At 43.0% G+C, this 18,029-nt stretch overlaps 1 protein-coding gene across 4 annotated transcripts in view; it reads right to left on the bottom strand.

Annotated features, from left to right (window-relative positions):
* Positions 1–4,068: 4,068 nt before the first annotated feature.
* Positions 4,069–18,029, bottom strand: part of LOC124016875 (GRAM domain-containing protein 4-like) — a 44,251-nt gene continuing 30,290 nt past the window's right edge. For 3 of the 4 annotated variants that reach the window (XM_046332214.1, XM_046332216.1, XM_046332215.1), the window contains exons 13-19: positions 14,556–14,665; positions 14,225–14,379; positions 10,455–10,602; positions 10,128–10,221; positions 8,898–8,988; positions 8,247–8,315; positions 4,069–7,594 (exon numbers count right to left, since the gene is read on the bottom strand). In XM_046332214.1, the coding sequence (XP_046188170.1) occupies positions 7,487–7,594; positions 8,247–8,315; positions 8,898–8,988; positions 10,128–10,221; positions 10,455–10,602; positions 14,225–14,379; positions 14,556–14,665 (775 nt within the window). In that variant the 3' untranslated portion in view covers positions 4,069–7,486. The remainder of the gene's footprint in view (positions 7,595–8,246; positions 8,316–8,897; positions 8,989–10,127; positions 10,222–10,454; positions 10,603–14,224; positions 14,380–14,555; positions 14,666–18,029) is intronic. The other variant, XR_006835425.1, reaches the window with a different exon arrangement.

Raw genomic sequence — 18,029 nt, 5'->3', positions numbered from 1 at the left:
ACATCAAAGACTGACGTTGGACGCATGAAAGGAGCTGCGCCAGTTGTGGCCATTCCAAAAAGCACCCACAGACCTTTACGAAGCTCAGTACCCTGTTAGCAAAGAAGCCGGAAAAGGGTATCATTCCCATTCATAGTGCGTTAGTTGAAAGAGGCACTCTGGTTCCCTGCCCGAATTCACCATGGAACACACCAATTCTACCTGTTAGGAAACCATCTGGTGATTATCGTTTTGTGGAAGACTTTAGGATAGTAAACAATGCTGTACATGCAAGAGCACCTCTGGTGCCTAACACTGTTACCATTTGATCATCACCATGAGGGCAATCTGTTCCGTTCTAGAGAAGAAATGGTTACTAATCTTACATCTGGACAAAAAGCGTGTTGGGTGTGTGGGTTGGGGCGGTAGGAGCAGGTTTTACCACTTGTGGGAGTTCCCGTTGGGTAAACTACACAAATTGACTTACCATTCGTGGTAGAGATGCCACGTAACCCCGAGCCCATGACGTTTTCTGCATTACACAACCACACAGGCCCACCGTCGTTTGCTAGGCCAGACAATACATTACTCCCACCCATCTCAGTAGCAGGAGTGATGACAACCCCTTGGTGTATTAGAGGAGTTCATTGTTTGGGTGAAATAGAATGTTATTGTACAATGTATTACAACGGATCCAATACCTGTAAGTTAACTGTTAACAATGCCGACATTGGGGAACCTGGTAATGTTACTTATGGTAGGTCAGCCTATAATGTTATTGTCCCTTTGAGAGGAGCCCCAGATGGCACCTATTGGTTGTGTGGGAAAATGGCTTACTATATCTTGCCCCTGAACTGGGGAGGTAGTTATACTGTTGGGTTTGTAGTGACAGCTATGAGAACCGTTCCAAACACTGATAAGAGTCTTAAGACTGTTTAGAGCCTACAAATCTTCTGGAATGAGAAGAGATTAGAGGTCTCTAGCTGACATCACTCACACTCATGCAACTGCCTCCAGGTTCTTTGGTGTATTTTTTTCCTGGGTATGGAGTCACATGCGCACTTTGACCAAATTCGTGATATCTCGAAACACGTAGAGGAAATTGGCAATGCTGCTCGAAATGCCCTGAAACAATTAAATGACAAACTGAAAATAAATGCATAAATTGGCTCTGCAAAACAGAGAGGGTCTTGACTAACCTTTGGCAGGTCAGGGGTGCACTTGTGTAATAATTGGAGAGGAGTGCTGCACTTTTGTCCTGGCTCAGTACTTACCAATCTTGCCAAATACATCGCCACTGTGGCGAAGAACAATTCCCGACAGAGTGGACGCTTGCAACTCTTGAAATGTCTGTTTGGATGTTGGGGATCCCAAACTGCCCAATGGGCCGCAGCGTTAGTTTTTTATGCTTAGTCTATCTAATTGTATTAATAACATGTTGTAAGGCTATTTGTGCTTCCCTGATAAGGTTTCAGCAGCCATCGTGTTTAATGCTACTCAGGATGATGAGACTGATGAGCTGCCGACGATGGATGAGCTTCCTTTTCCCCCTTTTAGATAAGGACGATAATATATATATATAAAGTTGTTTTTTGTTTGACATGTTTAGAAGGCCCTAGAGGATTTGTTTTGTTTTGACTAGTCTCGGGAACAGTTGGCGTAGAACAAATGTCACTGCAACCTGATTGTGGTAAGACCTTCGTAAACAATGGTTATACATTGACAGATTTAGTCACCTCTGAGTGTGTGTGTATTTTAGATTGTGAAACCGAGTGAAGGGTTTGAAAGGATGAAGTGCCTGGTTTTCTGTGTTCGATTTCGCTGACTTTAATAGAAATATTTTGATAGAACCTCCTTTGATAGAAGCTATAATCTAATGCTTACCCTAAAATGTTACGATAATTATCAGAGTGATAGGAGAGAATGTGAGGGAAACTGTTCCGTTTGGGTATCAAATCAACGCTACTTTTCTAATAACCAATTAGACGGCTTCGTGCAGGTGACTGACTGATCGTGTATGGAGGAATCCCCACTCTCAAAGATAAGCAACTTGGCAGGGCGCCCAGAACATTGCTATGGGAACCGAGGTCTCTCAGTTTCTAGGTCTTGGAGAGAGGAAGCCATGTGAGGTATTGGTCAGTATAATGCAGGAGCCAACGTTAGTGATGAATAATGAATAATGTAAAATCATGCACATATGTCTGTGTAAGCAGTATATAAGAGAACTGACGGGACCGCACCCGGGGGAACACCTGACAGATGTTCACTAGCTGTAAAATGCATTTTTCTAACAGTATAAACAGCACACCAAATACAATATCTTACAAATTATAATCAATCCCATGTAGTCTGTTCAAACAAAAAAAGGTTGTAAAGTCTTTAGTACAGCCAATATAAGAAACAGTCAAACACATTCATGAATTCAATTGCTTTAGCAACAATAATGTTGCGCTTTATTCATTGTTTAATTATTCAAGGCTCCTTTTATTTAGTTTAACTAAAAATGCTTGATTGTATTTCAAAAGACATGGATGCTGTGTGATGACACACGACTGAATGATTGATATACTGTATATTGAAGTTGGCCTTTATGCCAGTAAGTTAGTTAAGACAGCTACAGTAAACAGCACTCTTAGGCCTACAGCTTCATGTCTTTTCAATAAAAACCTTGAACCCACCTGTCCCCGACTTTTCCTATATATGATTAAAAACTAGGGTAGGGGCAGCATTGGGAATTTTGGATGAAAAGCGTGCCCAAATTAAAAACTGCCTGCTACTCAGCGATAAAAGCTAGAATATGCATAATTATTAGATTTGGATAGAAAACACTGACGTTTCTAAAACTGTTTGAATGATGTCTGTGTATAACAGAATTCATTTGGCAGGCAAAAACCTGAGAATAAATCCAACCAGGATGTAGGAAATCTGAGGTTTGTAGTTTTTCAACTCTTGGCCTATCAAATACACAATGTCTATGTGGACATATTGCACTTCCTAAGGATTCCTAAGGCTTTAAAATACTTGTATGTTTGATTTAATTATGGGATTTCTGTTGTTTTGAATTTGTCGCCCTGCAGTTTCACTGGCTGTTGACGAGGTGGGACGCTAGCGCACCCTAGAGAGGTTAATATACACAATCACAAAGAAATCCATAAATATTTTGTTTAGAGAGGTAATAAAAAAAACAGGGAAGTAAGACTATGTATTTAAAAAGAACAGAATAGCATGTTTTAAGATTTATTTATCTGTGCTATAGGCTATGGAATGTTAATGAAATGAACGTGTTAATTTAGCAGACATCACATGCTTATATTCCCCAGCCCTTTACAACATGATGGAATATAACAGAAAGGATAGTTTCCCCAAATGGGTATTTGCTGATTTTCACCAGTAGGCATGGAACTGCAGTTATTCTAGGAAAAGTTACATTTTGAATGAGAGACCATTTATAAAACAATGTGTTGTCTGGCAAAACTAGATAAATTAAAAACCTTGGAATATGCTCTTTCGGATAGGGTATTGCAATCAAAACATCTGCCTTTACATGGACTGTAGGATTATTTGGAAACGTAAGCAAGCACGAATAAGCTTCATAAAGACACTGACACCCTCTGGTGGTCAAACTAGCATTAACAGCAACAATGGCTAACAGTAAAATACTATGATTCACTCCATTCATTCCAATGTACCACACGATTCCGCAAGCATAACAAAACGTTTAAATGAGGACCCACTATGTCATCAGCTCCCCCTCCCCAATCCTAACCTTAACCATTAGTGGGAGATATGCCAAACTGACCCAAGATCAGCATCTAGGGGCAACTTCAACCTAGACCATGCTTGTGTACAGACTGAGCAATCACAAGTTAGTGCAAAGCTCTTGCACTCTGAGCATTCAAGCGAATGTCTCTCCAAAGGAACCTTTCACACAAGAAACAAAATCAGATTTGCCGTGTGTCTTCTATCCCAGTGCGTTCCAAACCTTTCCAGTGTATGCTCACCGTCAACAAGGGATCATCCCAGATTACAGGGATAAAGAAATAAGTGATACAGTTACTGAGATGCTTGAAAGAAAACTGCCAACAATCATTACTTTAAAATGTGTTTACTTTATTGTAAAATGTTATGTACATTTTCACTTAACTATTTTCTTTAAAAACTTTACAGGGATTTAAAATGTGTTCATTACATAATTTCATATGTACAATTTTTCGTAAAAGGCAGTGGACACAGCAGATTACAGAGAAGTATTCACACCTACTGTAAATGGTTATCGTTTCTAAACAGTTACATATTGATTGGGAAGGTATTATGAAAAATGAATTAGCAAACAAGTACTTTGATTTCAAATAAATAAAGTATTCACACCCCTAGACTTTTTCCACATTTTGTTGTGTTACAGCCTGAATTTAAAAAGGATCAAATTTAGATTTCTTTGTCACTGGCCTACACACAACACTCCATAATGTCAACGTTTTAGACATTTTTACATATTAATAAAAAATGAAAAGCCTAAAGGGCAAGCCTAAGGTCCCTCATTCGAGCAGTGAATTTCGAATAAAGATTCGACATCAGACATGGGAGACTTTCAAATGCCTCGCAAAGGGCACTTCTTGGTAGATAGGTAAACAAACAACTTTTAAAAATTGCCAACTGTTGCACAAACAAGGTGTGGAAAGCTGCATTTCATTTCAATACATTTGCAACATTTTCTAAAAACGTGTTTTCACTTTGTCATTTATGGGGCATTGTGTGCAGATGGGTAAGATAAAAAATAAAAACATCTCCCATTTTGAAATCAGGCTGCAACACAACAAAATGTGGAATAAGTCAAGTCTTATGAATACTTTCTGAAGGCCCTGTACTTGTTTAACACAGAGGCCACAGGATTACTTCTGCAGTTTTCAGTTGGCAAGCCTCAGTGGTTGAAACAATCTCTGCCACACTGACACAGAACCATAGAGACAATATCCATCCTCCTCTGAAAATGTATCCAGTCCCGTGTTGACCCTCCTTAACTATTGTGAAATTACATGGTAGGTGAGCATTACAGTGTGGCAGAAACTGCACAAAAACCTACCAGAGGACTTGGTGAAGCCATTACCATCATACTGGGAATTAGCAAGTGACGAAAAGGATGATCGATCAATAAGGGCATGATTGATTAGCGAGGCTTTTTTTTTTTTACAACGCCTTCGATGGTTTGGGACACACACGGTACTATAAATGAGGACTTTCCATCTTCAAGATGACGGCCATGCCATAAATTGACATAGTTTAGTGAGTGGTGATTCAAACAGATTTGGAAGCAACATGACTCCACGAATTGACACCTTTCAATTCACCATCCACTGGCAAAGAGTGTGGCTAAACCCAGGGGAAGTCTTTGATTGGCTGAGATGTGACCACTCAGGTTTATCAGCATTCAGAAGTTCTCCATCACAAGACGTACCCAGTCAGTCTTCATGACCTCATAGTCTTACAAGGAATCAAACTGACTTAAAGCAGTGGAGTTCAGAACCTAACATCTGTAAACATTACAGATATAGGGTGAAATAACTCAATGACAAGCAATGAAATAAAGTAAAGATTTTGGCAGACATTCTGTGCTTCTTAAGTAGATCTAACTTTTTTGAGGGGCTTGGCGAGTGAGATACCTAAATGACTTGGTGTAGACTAAAATGCATCAAGCAAATGTCCAGTTAGCCTCCCTAGCATGTGCTCAACTAGAACATATTGTAGCCAACACCTTAACCGTTACGCCAAGAGCTACGAACATCTTGACGAGGTTGCAAGGTGTTGGGTTAAGGACGCTACATTACCCCCTTCCTTTGGGAGAGGGCCCCCCCCCATACTTTCTCTATACCAAGTCCCCCAGGTGTACACGCCTCTCCGATGGCCTCACAGACACCATCCCACTTCTGACACCAATGTAGCAAATTCAGGGGGTAGCCCCGACCGGCACTCAAAGCCGGGTCCAGCGACCTTCAAGCCAACACCTTAACCATTACACCAAGAGGTCCGAACCTCTTGACAAGGTCACTAGCATTTTAATATAAACCCCATTCCCGTTTGCTGTCAAAACCAAAAAGAAAACTTTATTGCCAACATTTTTGTCCGGGATTCAAACTAACACAAATAACCGGCATTGCACTGCACTCGACTTCTAAGAACATGTGGTTTCGTGATGCGTGATCCAATGGCAATTTACCTGAAGTTACACGTCAGAATCAGTAGAAAGTGCAGTGCTGCATTGGTTTGAATCCTGGCCTAAATCTGTGAGAGAATTAGGTAAGGCATTGTGGTGGAACAAGGAAGTGTAGAAAAGGCTCCTGCTTTACATGTAATCTGTCCCATAAAGTACTTACAGTACATTCATAAACATTCCACAAAACCTACACAAATGATCGCTTTTACTAAACCAATTAATTATGTAGAATGTCACATATTACAAGTCACATATTGTTCTACATAATAAATATACTCTGAGGCTTCAGAAAGACTATGTTGACATTAGGTAATGTTTATGTGGTGCTTATGAATGCATCATAACTCCTTACCCTGGACATGTAAATCCATACCTTTTCTTTGCCGAGACAAAAATGTGTGCGAGAAAGATATCGACTACAAGAACTTCAGGCTTTTGGCTGCTCGTCATTAAATGACCCCCGTTCCGTCCCTCCTCTCTCAGAAACAAAGGCTAAATAAAACACTTACAACTAAAGGCTATTGCAGAAATGATATCTAAAGCACTTTCATTACCTGAGAAACATGAAGGATTGAAGTATTCATAAACGTGGTTTCTGGTGCACTTTACAAAATGTGAGTTAAGACTTGTCCAAGGCCACCAATGATTTCTATATCAAACCAAATGCATCCTATTGAAGGAGAGTATTAAGTGGAGCAAAGAGCATCAATGTGTGTGATACACAAAATGGGAGTGCCAGGCAGTCCTGTCAGATAGGCAAAGAGATCCAGCCCCCTCCTGAAACAGCACAACAGTGTATAAAAATGATCACCCCCCCCCCACACACACACACACACACACACACACACACACACACACACGCTTTTTAGCAGCACACATTCTCACGCATGTGCACACTACGCACGTGTGTACAAAAGAAGAACTGACAACAAAAGAGAGAGACTTTAAAAGCTATTACCCGAGTACAGAACAACGGATGCAATAGCCTCGACCGAACCAGTAGGAGACAGCGATGGTGTGCGGGTCCAGTTGTAGTCCCTTAGACCTAATGAGAAGTTGGTTATCAGCGAGAGGATACAAAGATCTTGGGCTTTATAGTGATGGACCAGGCCTCAGATCAAGTGGATACCATCCTCACATACTAACCCAATGTGGCTTGGTGGAGGAATCCACCACCTTGGCATGGACACTAGCTTAACATACTTGCAGATATACTAATTGGCCAGTAGCAGTGTACTACATAGAGAATTCGCTGTGTCAGTATAGGACATCCCTGGTGAAGGCAGCCATTTTGGTTTGTTAGATCTCAGGGTTGGTGGCTGTGGTCATGGTCACTTTCTTCGTGTACTGTGTGAAGATGGCTTCAAAGGCCTCGTCCCTGTGGATCATGGCACCAAACACCAACGGCTGAGAGAGAACGGGTAAATAAAGGGGAGAGTGAGGGGATAGAAAGACGGTGATAAAAGGGATATTATTTGGAAGATTATTTTAGGCGTTGATAAACCTGTCAAAAAACTGTTATGAAGCTCAATGATTGGGTTCCTGCCTATAAATTTCTGTTCTTTTGAATTGACAAAGATTTTATGTTTAAAAACCATACCGATGAATATATACATCTTGCCTCTCCCTAAATAGCAGGAAGCAGATTGTACAGTCAACTTTCCTACCAGAGCTTGTCTATGGTGATACCATTTACCAGATAGCAGCAGTCACCACTCTACCATAGTGCCTTTCGCTCGATCACAGGTGACCAATTTAATACTCACCACTGCATCCTGTCGCAAAAGGTAGGCTGGTCCTCATTACAGTCCCGTAGATCACTTAATTACTTCATTTTTGTTACCAAAGCTCTACTATACAAGCTTCCAACGTACCTCACTTTGTTGTCAAAGTATATATAAAAACTAAAGTGTAAAAAAACATGAGATACCAAATCCGTTCACTCAAGGTTCCTTGGGACTCCACTGGAAGGTAAGTCCCATTTTAGTTTTAACACTCCACATGTTTGGAACCACTTACAAACCACTTACTAAAATGGACTGTCCATAGTTGTTCCTACCTTCTGGGTGGACGGTGTTGCTATGGAGATTCCCATTCCAGACCCAGGTAATACAGACAAGACTTTGTACTGTGGAACAAACAAAACAAAACACCAGATAAGCTCAGACAACCTTAAAACATTCTACTGCAGAAGTCGATTTTTAGTAGACTTGGGGCGATATACCGGTTATACCGAAATACTGATTGTATGATTTTCAATACTGTAAAAAAATAAATGTTTATTTTTGGAGGTTTGGGTGTGCGTGTTATGCCACTAACTATAAGAAATCTAAGATGTGTCAAATAAATTATATCCAGCAATAGGGCTCCAGCTATGCATCCTCCTGGATCAAGATCCTTCTTGCCTAAATTATTTGTGCCTCAAAAATAAAAAATAAAATAAAAAAATACATCATTTTTTACATTTTATTTAAACACTAGTAAACAAAGTTGACTAAGGTCCCTGTCCAGTCGCGTCTGTCTTTGTGATTCCTAAACTACTGCAAAGTTCCCTTTTTCTTTTGGAAATAGCACCCCTTGTGTGCACATTCGGTAATACTGTATACCTCGGCATGGTACAGAAAATATGGATACAGCCCAACTCAAATTTTTGTTCAACCAATGAATTTAGACATTGGACAGAAGGTGAAGTGAAAATCGACAAACCCACCTTCTGAATATCAGTGATGTCAATCAGTTTGATGACTTTATTCTTTTTAGAGGAATTTGACCTGCAGCTTGAGCTTTCAAAGCAAAGGTAACTGGGGAGGGAAACACTTTGTAAGCACAGTGAAGGACACATTACACCTGAACACAGGCCAATACAAAACACACAAAAGGGTGCTGCAAGAGCACATGCAGAGACTGAGCATACAAAACATTAAAGGACACCTGGCTCTTCCCATGACCGACTGACCAGGTGAATCCAGGTGAAAGCTATTATCCCTTTATTGATGTCCCTTGTTAAGTCCACTTCAAATCAGTGTAGATGAAAAAGGCAGGAGACAGGCTAACCCATAACAGTCTAAGCCCTTCAGACGAGTCCCAAGACGCTTGTGGGGGTTGTCGAACACCATCATGTTTGTGTGAGGGGTCATAATAGTTTTGTAGGCCAAGCCCGTTCTGACGATTTTGTGAGGAGACCGATTTTCGGGATGTCTCATGATTTGACAAAAACCGCTCTAGCTCTCTGTCACCTTTCGCCTCCGATGCGAACGTGCGACATCGGCGGACGCGGTGGATTGAGAGCATTCCGAGGCGTAGAAACATATCTCCAGCTTAAACTGAAGGATTTTGATGAGGAGTTTTGTATTATTATTATTATTTTTTTTTTTTTTCATTTTTTACCTTTATTTAACCAGGCAAGTCAGTTAAGAACATATTCTTATTTTCAATGACGGCCTGGGAACAGTGGGTTAACTGCCTGTTCAGGGGCAGAACAACACATTTGTACCTTGTCAGCTCGGGGGTTTGAACTCGCAACCTTCCGGTTACTAGTCCAACGCTCTAGCCACTAGGCTGCCGCTAATTCGATTTCCACAGGGGCCCGGACATCGACTCTAGGGGTTTTTAAAGAAGCTATTCTGCCATGCTATGCTGTTGTCTCAGGTCTCTCTTTATGTAGTGTCGTGGTGTCTCTTGTCCTATATTTTTTATTTCATTGTTAGGCCATTATTGTAAATAAATTTGTTCTTAACTGTAAATATGTTCTTAACTGACTTTCCCAGTTAAATATGCCTTGAGACAATTGAGACTGATTGTGTATGTGCGTCATTCAGAGGGTGAATGGGCAAGACAAGATTTGAAGTGCCTTTGAACGGGGTATGGTGTTCCTAATGTTTGGTATACTCAGTGTACATATCTACATGTGACAGCTAGGTATTAGCAGTTTTTGGCTTACTTTTCAGTGACAAAGAGCACACCATTACGGATGTAGTCTGTGGGACTCTTCCTGTCCCTGTTGATCAAGCAGCATCGCCAGCCATTCTCACACACTGCCAACGAAACCAGTCGACACACACATATCAAGTCTGACACACAGCCAACAAACACAGTCAATACTCATGGTTTCACTGCTTGCACTGCACCAACATAACACAATCGATAAACACTAAATTCATCAACAACAACTATGGAAATAGGTCAACATGGAAAAGGGTGAGGTGGTGATCCAGGCACAAATAGTCAGCCGTCGCTCTTGAGAATTATCATGTAGTGCTCTACCAACCTGCTAGGGGGCGCTCATCCCCGGAAAGATTGAAGACCTCGTGGAAAGCCCCCTTCTTAGTATTGTAGGCTCTGCCAGTCTGTTCCTCTAGACTGATACCACATGGTAAGGCTGTTCCTAGACTGCCGTGAGCTACCGTCGGATTGATCTAAAGAGAAAGAGAGAGAGCGGGGATAAGAATGGTAGGACAGAAAGAAGGATGGAGAGAGGTCAGCATTTTAGACTAGGAACAGAGTGCGGGAAGGGAATTGGATAGACCTAAGCAGTGTGTGTGCATTATAGCAGGCTCTCTCAAACCAGTGGCTTGACTTGGTGTCATCAGCATCACTCAGTCAACTTCACTGCAGGTGACTCAAAGCGTACACAGTTTTATGGTTAGCAGTGCATATTGGCCGGGGTACTAGTGGAGAGAATTGGATACGATGCTTATGGGGATGTGAACGATAGGTTTATGGTGTGTCTCATGCAAAGCATGACGCAATGGACTCATGCCCTGTACTGTATATAACAACCTTTCATTCTATAGAATGAAACATGAAAAATGACTGGACAGGTTCTCTCAAAGCGCAGACCAACTGGCAAGTGTCTTCGAGAGCATCTTGACTGGCTGCTTCCCCGTTTGGTATTCCAAATGCACCGTCCTTGACCGCAGAAACACTACACTCTTTAGCATAGCGCTACAGAGGGTGGTGGGGCCGAGCTCCCTGCAATCCAGGACCTCTAAACAGTATCAGGCTGTGTCAGAGGAAGGCCCGAAAAATTGCCAAAGACTCCAGCCACCGAAGCAATAGACTGTTCACTCTGCTACTTCTTGGCAAACAGTACCAGAGCATCGGCTCCAGGACAAACAGGCGCAGACAGCTTCTACCCCCAAGCTATAAGACCGCTAAATAGTCAATTAATGGTACCCAAACTATCTGCACTGACTCCATCTTGCACAGACTCTACACACACTCACTAGACTATACACACACACACAACATTAACAGTCCAATGCAAAAACCTCACATATTCACAACATACACACTTTGAAACTCATAATTTGCTGCTGCTACTCTATTCTTTATTTTACTCTTATTATTATCTATCCTGATGCTTTGTCACTTTACCCTGCCTTCATGATACCTCATACCTCTGCACATTGATCTGGTACTCCCTGTATATGGCTCCATTCCTATTTATTTTATTCCTAGTTACCATTTTATTTTTCAACTCTGCATCGTTGGGAAGGGCTCATAATCAAGCATTTCACAGTCTACACCAGTTGTATTCAGCGCATGTGACAAATACAATTTGATTGGACTTTAATTTGTTCTTGCTGACCATTGGCAGGAATTTTTCTAGATAACACAAACTGGCCCGAACACACTGATAAGTATTGCTAACTTTTATTTTTCAACTCTGCATCGTTGGGAAGGGCTCATAATCAAGCATTTCACAGTCTACACCAGTTGTATTCAGCGCATGTGACAAATACAATTTGATTGGACTTTAATTTGTTCTTGCTGACCATTGGCAGGAATTTTTCTAGATAACACAAACTGGCCCGAACACACTGATAAGTATTGCTAACTATTAGAACTTTATAAAACAACCTTGAATAATTGTATGGGAGTTTGTGGAAGAGTAGTTACCGGTATGATATTACAAATACTATTAACAAACCACTATCTTTCAAAAAGAACCAATGAGCAGTTTCTAGCTTCTAGTTACTTCCTCAACACACATAGCACTACTTTGAGTATAGGCTTCCTTCTGATCGTGTCTATGAGAATGGATACAAAATTAACATTCAATACACCATTATGGTAATCTCTACTTTGGTGCCAAATGGAAAATAACACTTTCAACAGCACTGTGGTAGATGCACATGTTTAAAAGACAAGGCCACATTTTGATCCTTCACATAGACACGGTAAGCATTGCTCTACTGCTGATATCCAAAGGGGCAAGGGGTCGATTTGGAATGCAGCTCATCTCTAAATGACACATACACACGATGGTGGCGCAAACACAGGCACTCGCCGACCAAAGTGCACCCTAGGGAGCCCTACCTTTTCACACCCAGAGAGCTGAGAGGGGAAAAACAGAGAACTCAGGTGATCAGACACAAACTTAAGGATTCCCACAGTTCCCAGCTGCTGTGACCACCAACATTAATTAGGGATGAACTGTGACAATGACACACATCAATATTTAATGTGTGTGTGTACACGTACCTTCAGTGCATTCGGAAAGTATTCAGACCCCTTGACCTTTTCCACATTTGTTTGCGTTACAGCTTTATTCTCAAATTGATTCTATTAAATGTTCAATCTTCACACAATACCCCGTAATGACAAAGTTTTAAAAAACTGTTTTTAGAAATGTTTTCTAATTTATTAAAAATAAAAAACTGAAATACCATATGTAAAATATGTATTCAGATCCTTTGCTAAGAGACTCGGAAATGAGAACAGGTGCATCCTGTTTCCATTGATCATTCTTGAGATGTTTCTACAACTTGATTGTAGATGTCCAACTGTGATACATTTAATTGATTGGACATGATTTGGAAAAGCACACACACAAGTTCCCACAGTTGACAGTGCATGTCAGAGCAAAACCCAAGTCATGAGGTCCAAGGAATTGTCTGTAGAGCTCCGAGACAGGATTGTGTCGAGGCACTGATCTGGGGAAGGGTACAACATTTCTGCAGCATTGAAGGTTACTAAGAACACAGTGGCCTCCATCATTCTTAAATGGACCACCAAGACTCTTCCTAGAGCTGGCCGCCCGGCCAAACTGAACAATAGGGGGAGAAGGGCCTTGGTCAGGGAGGTGGCCAAGAACCCGATGGTGACTCTGATAGAGCTCCAACGTTTTTGTCTGTGGAGATGGAAGAACATTCCAGAAGGACAACCATCTCTGCAGCACTCCACCAAATCAGGCCTTTATGGTAGAGTGGCCGGACGGAGGCCACCCCTCAGTAAATGGCACATGACAGCCTGCTTGGAGTTTGCCAAAAGGCACCTAAAGACTCTCAGATCATGAGAAACAAGATTATCTGGTCTGATGAAAGCAAGATTGAACTCTTTGGCCTGAATGCGAATCGTCACGTCTGGAGGAAACCTGACACCATCCCTATGGTGAAGCATGTTGGGGGCAGCATCATGCTGTGGGGATGTTTTTCAGCGGCAAGGGCTGAGAGACTAGTAAGCAGAGGGAAAGATGAACGGAGAAAAGTACAGAGAGATCCATGATGAAAACCTGCTCCAGAGCGCTCAGGACACAGCCAAGACAAAGCAGGAGTGGCTTCGGGACAAGTCTCTGAATGTCCTTGAGTGGACCAGCCAGAGCCCGGACATCTCTGGAGAGACCTGAAAATACCTGTGCAGCGAAGCTCACCATCCAACCTGACAGAGCTTGAGAGGATCTGTAGAGAAGAATAGGAGAAGCTCCCCAAATATAGCTGTGCCAAGCTTGTAGCGTCATACCCAGGAAGACTCGAGGCTGTAATCACTGCCAAAGGTGCTTCAACAAAGTACTAAGTAAAGGGTCTGAATACTTATGTACATGTCATATTTCCATTTTCTAAAAACCTGTTTTTACTTGGTTATTATGGGGTATTGTGTATAGATTGATGAGGGGGAAAAACTATTTGGTACATTTTAGAATAAGGCTTTAACATAAATAATACTTCCCCGAATGCACTGTAGGCATAAAAGACCTGCACATATACAGACACAAACGCATTATATACAATAGTATATGTAGAGTTTGAGACGTACCCTCCTGGACAATGTCGCGCCCCCGCGCTCCTTCAGCTGGGGGTCAGTGGGCAGGCTGGTCCAGATTATGTGCGGCGTGTCATACTTGTCCCTTAGCTTGGGACAGCTCCTAAACATGAAGTCGATCAGGAAGAACTTGATCCCTGCATACAGGCCTGAAGAGGAGACATGCAGAACAAGAGGACCTCTCCGTGTCTCTTTCTTCGTCTGGTATATCTCAGCCATTTTCTCATCTCAATGCTTGGGGCTCTCACCGTGTAGGTGCAGCAGGGAGTGACCCCCAATGCTGATCTTAGGTCAGTCCAGGGTACAATTTACATATTGTACTTACCGATCATAAAGCCCATGAGTTTGTAGGGGATGAGACAGGAGCAGATAAAGGCCACCCATAGACCAACGTAAAGCTTCCGAGTAATCTCAGGATGCACCCACATGAACAGGCTGAAATACACATGCGCACACACACAGATGTATTTATTTATATACACACTGTTGAACTCGAAGTTTACATACACTTAGGTTGGAGTCATTAAAACTTGTTTTTCAACCACTCCACACATTTCTTGTTAACAAACTGTAGTTTTGCATGTGCATGACACAAGTAATTTTTCCATTAATTGTTTACAGACAGATTATTTCACTGTATCACATTTCCAGTGTGTCAGAAGTTTACATACACTAAGTTGACTGTGCCTTTAAACAGCTTGTAAAATTCCAGAAAATGATGTCATGGCTTTAGAGGCTTCTGATAGGCTAATTGACATCCTTTGTGTCAATTGGAGGTGTACCTGTGGATGTATTTCAAGGCAAGGCACCTCTTTGCTTGTCATCATGGGAAAAGCTAAATGAATCAGCCAAGACCTCAGGAAAAATAAATTGTAGACCTTCACAATTCTGGTTCATCCTTGGGAGCAATTTTCAAACGCCTGAAGGTACCATGTTCATCTGTACAAACAACACTACGCAAGTACAAACACCATGGGACCACGCAGCCGTCATGCCGCTCAGGAAAGAGACGCGTTCTGTTTCCTAGAGATGAACAGAACGCGTGATATTACCTTCCGGCGCCGACTGAGATGGCCGCCTCGCTTCGCGTTCCTAGGAAACTATGCAGTTTTTTGTTTTTTTACGTGTTATTTCTTACATTAGTACCCCAGGTCATCTTAGGTTTCATTACATACAGTCGAGAAGAACTACTGAATATAAGATCAGCGTCAACTCACCATCAGTACGACCAAGAATATGTTTTCCGCGACGCGGATCCTGTGTTCTGCCTTACAAACAGGACAACGGAATGGATCGCATGCAGCGACCCAAGGAAACGACTCCGAAAAAGAGGGAAACGCGGCGGTGTTCTGGTCAGACTCCGAAAAAGGGCACATCGCGCACCACTTCCCAGTATTCTTCTTGCCAATGTCCAGTCTCTCGACAACAAGGTTGATGAAATCCGAGCAAGGGTGGCATTCCAGAGGGACATCAGAGACTGCAACGTTCTCTGCTTTACGGAAACATGGCTTACTGGGAAAACGCTATCCAGGGCGGTGCAGCCAACGGGTTTCTCCACGCATCGCGCCGACAGAAACAAACATCTATCTGGTAAGAAGAGTGGAGGGGGCGTATGCCTCATGACTAACAGGACATGGTGTGATGAAGGAAACATACAGGAACTCAAATCCTTCTGTTCACCTGATTTAGAATTCCTCACAATCAAATGTAGACCTCATTATCTTCCAAGACAATTCTCTTCGATTATAATCACAGCCGTATATATCCCCCCCCAAGCAGACACATCGATGGCTCTGAACGAACTTTATTTAACTCTTTGCAAACTGGAAAACATTTATCCGGAGGCTGCATTCATTGTAGCTGGGGATTTGAACAAAGCCAATCTGAAAACAAGACTCCCTAAATTTTATCAGCATATCGATTGCGCAACCAGGGGTGGTAAAACCTTGGATCATTGTTACTCTAACTTCCGCGAAGCATATAAGGCCCTGCCCCGCCCCCCTTTCGGAAAAGCTGACCACGACTCCATTTTGCTGATCCCTGCCTACAGGCAGAAACTAAAACAAGAGGCTCCCACGCTGAGGTCTGTCCAACGCTGGTCAGACCAAGCTGACTCTACACTCCAAGACTGCTTCCATCACGTGGACTGGGACATGTTTCGTATTGCGTCAGATGGGAATATTGACGAATACGCTGATTCGGTGTGCGAGTTCATTAGAACGTGCGTCGAAGATGTCGTTCCCATAGCAACGATAAAAACATTCCCTAACCAGAAACCGTGGATTGATGGCAGCATTCGCGTGAAACTGAAAGCGCGAACCACTGCTTTTAATCAGGGCAAGGTGTCTGGCAACATGACTGAATACAAACAGTGCAGCTATTCCCTCCACAAGGCTATCAAACAAGCTAAGCGTCAGTACAGAGACAAAGTAGAATCTCAATTCAACGGCTCAGACACAAGAGGCATGTGGCAGGGTCTACAGTCAATCACGGACTACAAGATGAAATCCAGCCCAGTCACGGACCAGGATGTCTTGCTCCCAGGCAGACTAAATAACTTTTTTGCCCGCTTTGAGGACAATACAGTGCCACTGACACGGCCTGCAACGGAAACATGCAGTCTCTCCTTCACTGCAGCCGAGGTGAGTAAGACATTTAAACGTGTTAACCCTCGCAAGGCTGCAGGCCCAGACGGCATCCCCAGCCGCGCCCTCAGAGCATTGGCCGGTGTGTTTACGGACATATTCAATCAATCCCTATACCAGTCTGCTGTTCCCACATGCTTCAAGAGGGCCACCATTGTTCCTGTTCCCAAGAAAGCTAAGGTAACTGAGCTAAACGACTACCGCCCCGTAGCACTCACTTCCGTCATCATGAAGTGCTTTGAGAGACTAGTCAAGGACCATATCACCTCCACCCTACCTGACACCCTAGACCCACTCCAATTTGCTTACCGCCCAAATAGGTCCACAGACGATGCAATCTCAACCACACTGCACACTGCCCTAACCCACCTGGACAAGAGGAATACCTATGTGAGAATGCTGTTCATCGACTACAGCTCGGCATTCAACACCATAGTACCCTCCAAGCTCGTCATCAAGCTCGAGACCCTGGGTCTCGACCCCGCCCTGTGCAACTGGGTACTGGACTTCCTGACGGGCCGCCCCCAGGTGGTGAGGGTAGGCAACAACATCTCCTCCCGCTGATCCTCAACACGGGGGCCCCACAAGGGTGCGTTCTGAGCCCTCTCCTGTACTCCCTGTTCACCCAACTGCGTGGCCACGCACGCCTCCAACTCAATCATCAAGTTTGCGGACGACACAACAGTGGTAGGCTTGATTACCAACAACGACGAGACGGCCTACAGGGAGGAGGTGAGGGCCCTCGGAGTGTGGTGTCAGGAAAATAATCTCACACTCAACGTCAACAAAACTAAGGAGATGATTGTGGACTTCAGGAAACAGCAGAGGGAACACCCCCTATCCACATCGATGGAACAGTAGTGGAGAGGGTAGCTAGTTTTAAGTTCCTCGGCATACACATCACAGACAAACTGAATTGGTCCACTCACACTGACAGCGTCGTGAAGAAGGCGCAGCAGCGCCTATTCAACCTCAGGAGGCTGAAGAAATTCGGCTTGTCACCAAAAGCACTCACAAACTTCTACAGATGCACAATCGAGAGCATCCTGGCGTGCTGTATCACCGCCTGGTACGGCAACTGCTCCGCCCTCAACCGTAAGGCTCTCCAGAGGGTAGTGAGGACTGCACAACGCATCACCGGGGGCAAACTACCT

Source organism: Oncorhynchus gorbuscha, unplaced genomic scaffold, assembly GCF_021184085.1.
Source record: "Oncorhynchus gorbuscha isolate QuinsamMale2020 ecotype Even-year unplaced genomic scaffold, OgorEven_v1.0 Un_scaffold_1:::fragment_2:::debris, whole genome shotgun sequence".
In the NCBI taxonomy this organism is placed as follows: domain Eukaryota; kingdom Metazoa; phylum Chordata; class Actinopteri; order Salmoniformes; family Salmonidae; genus Oncorhynchus; species Oncorhynchus gorbuscha.
Note: the sequence above shows the minus strand (reverse complement) of the source record. Positions and strands in the feature narration are given on the sequence as shown.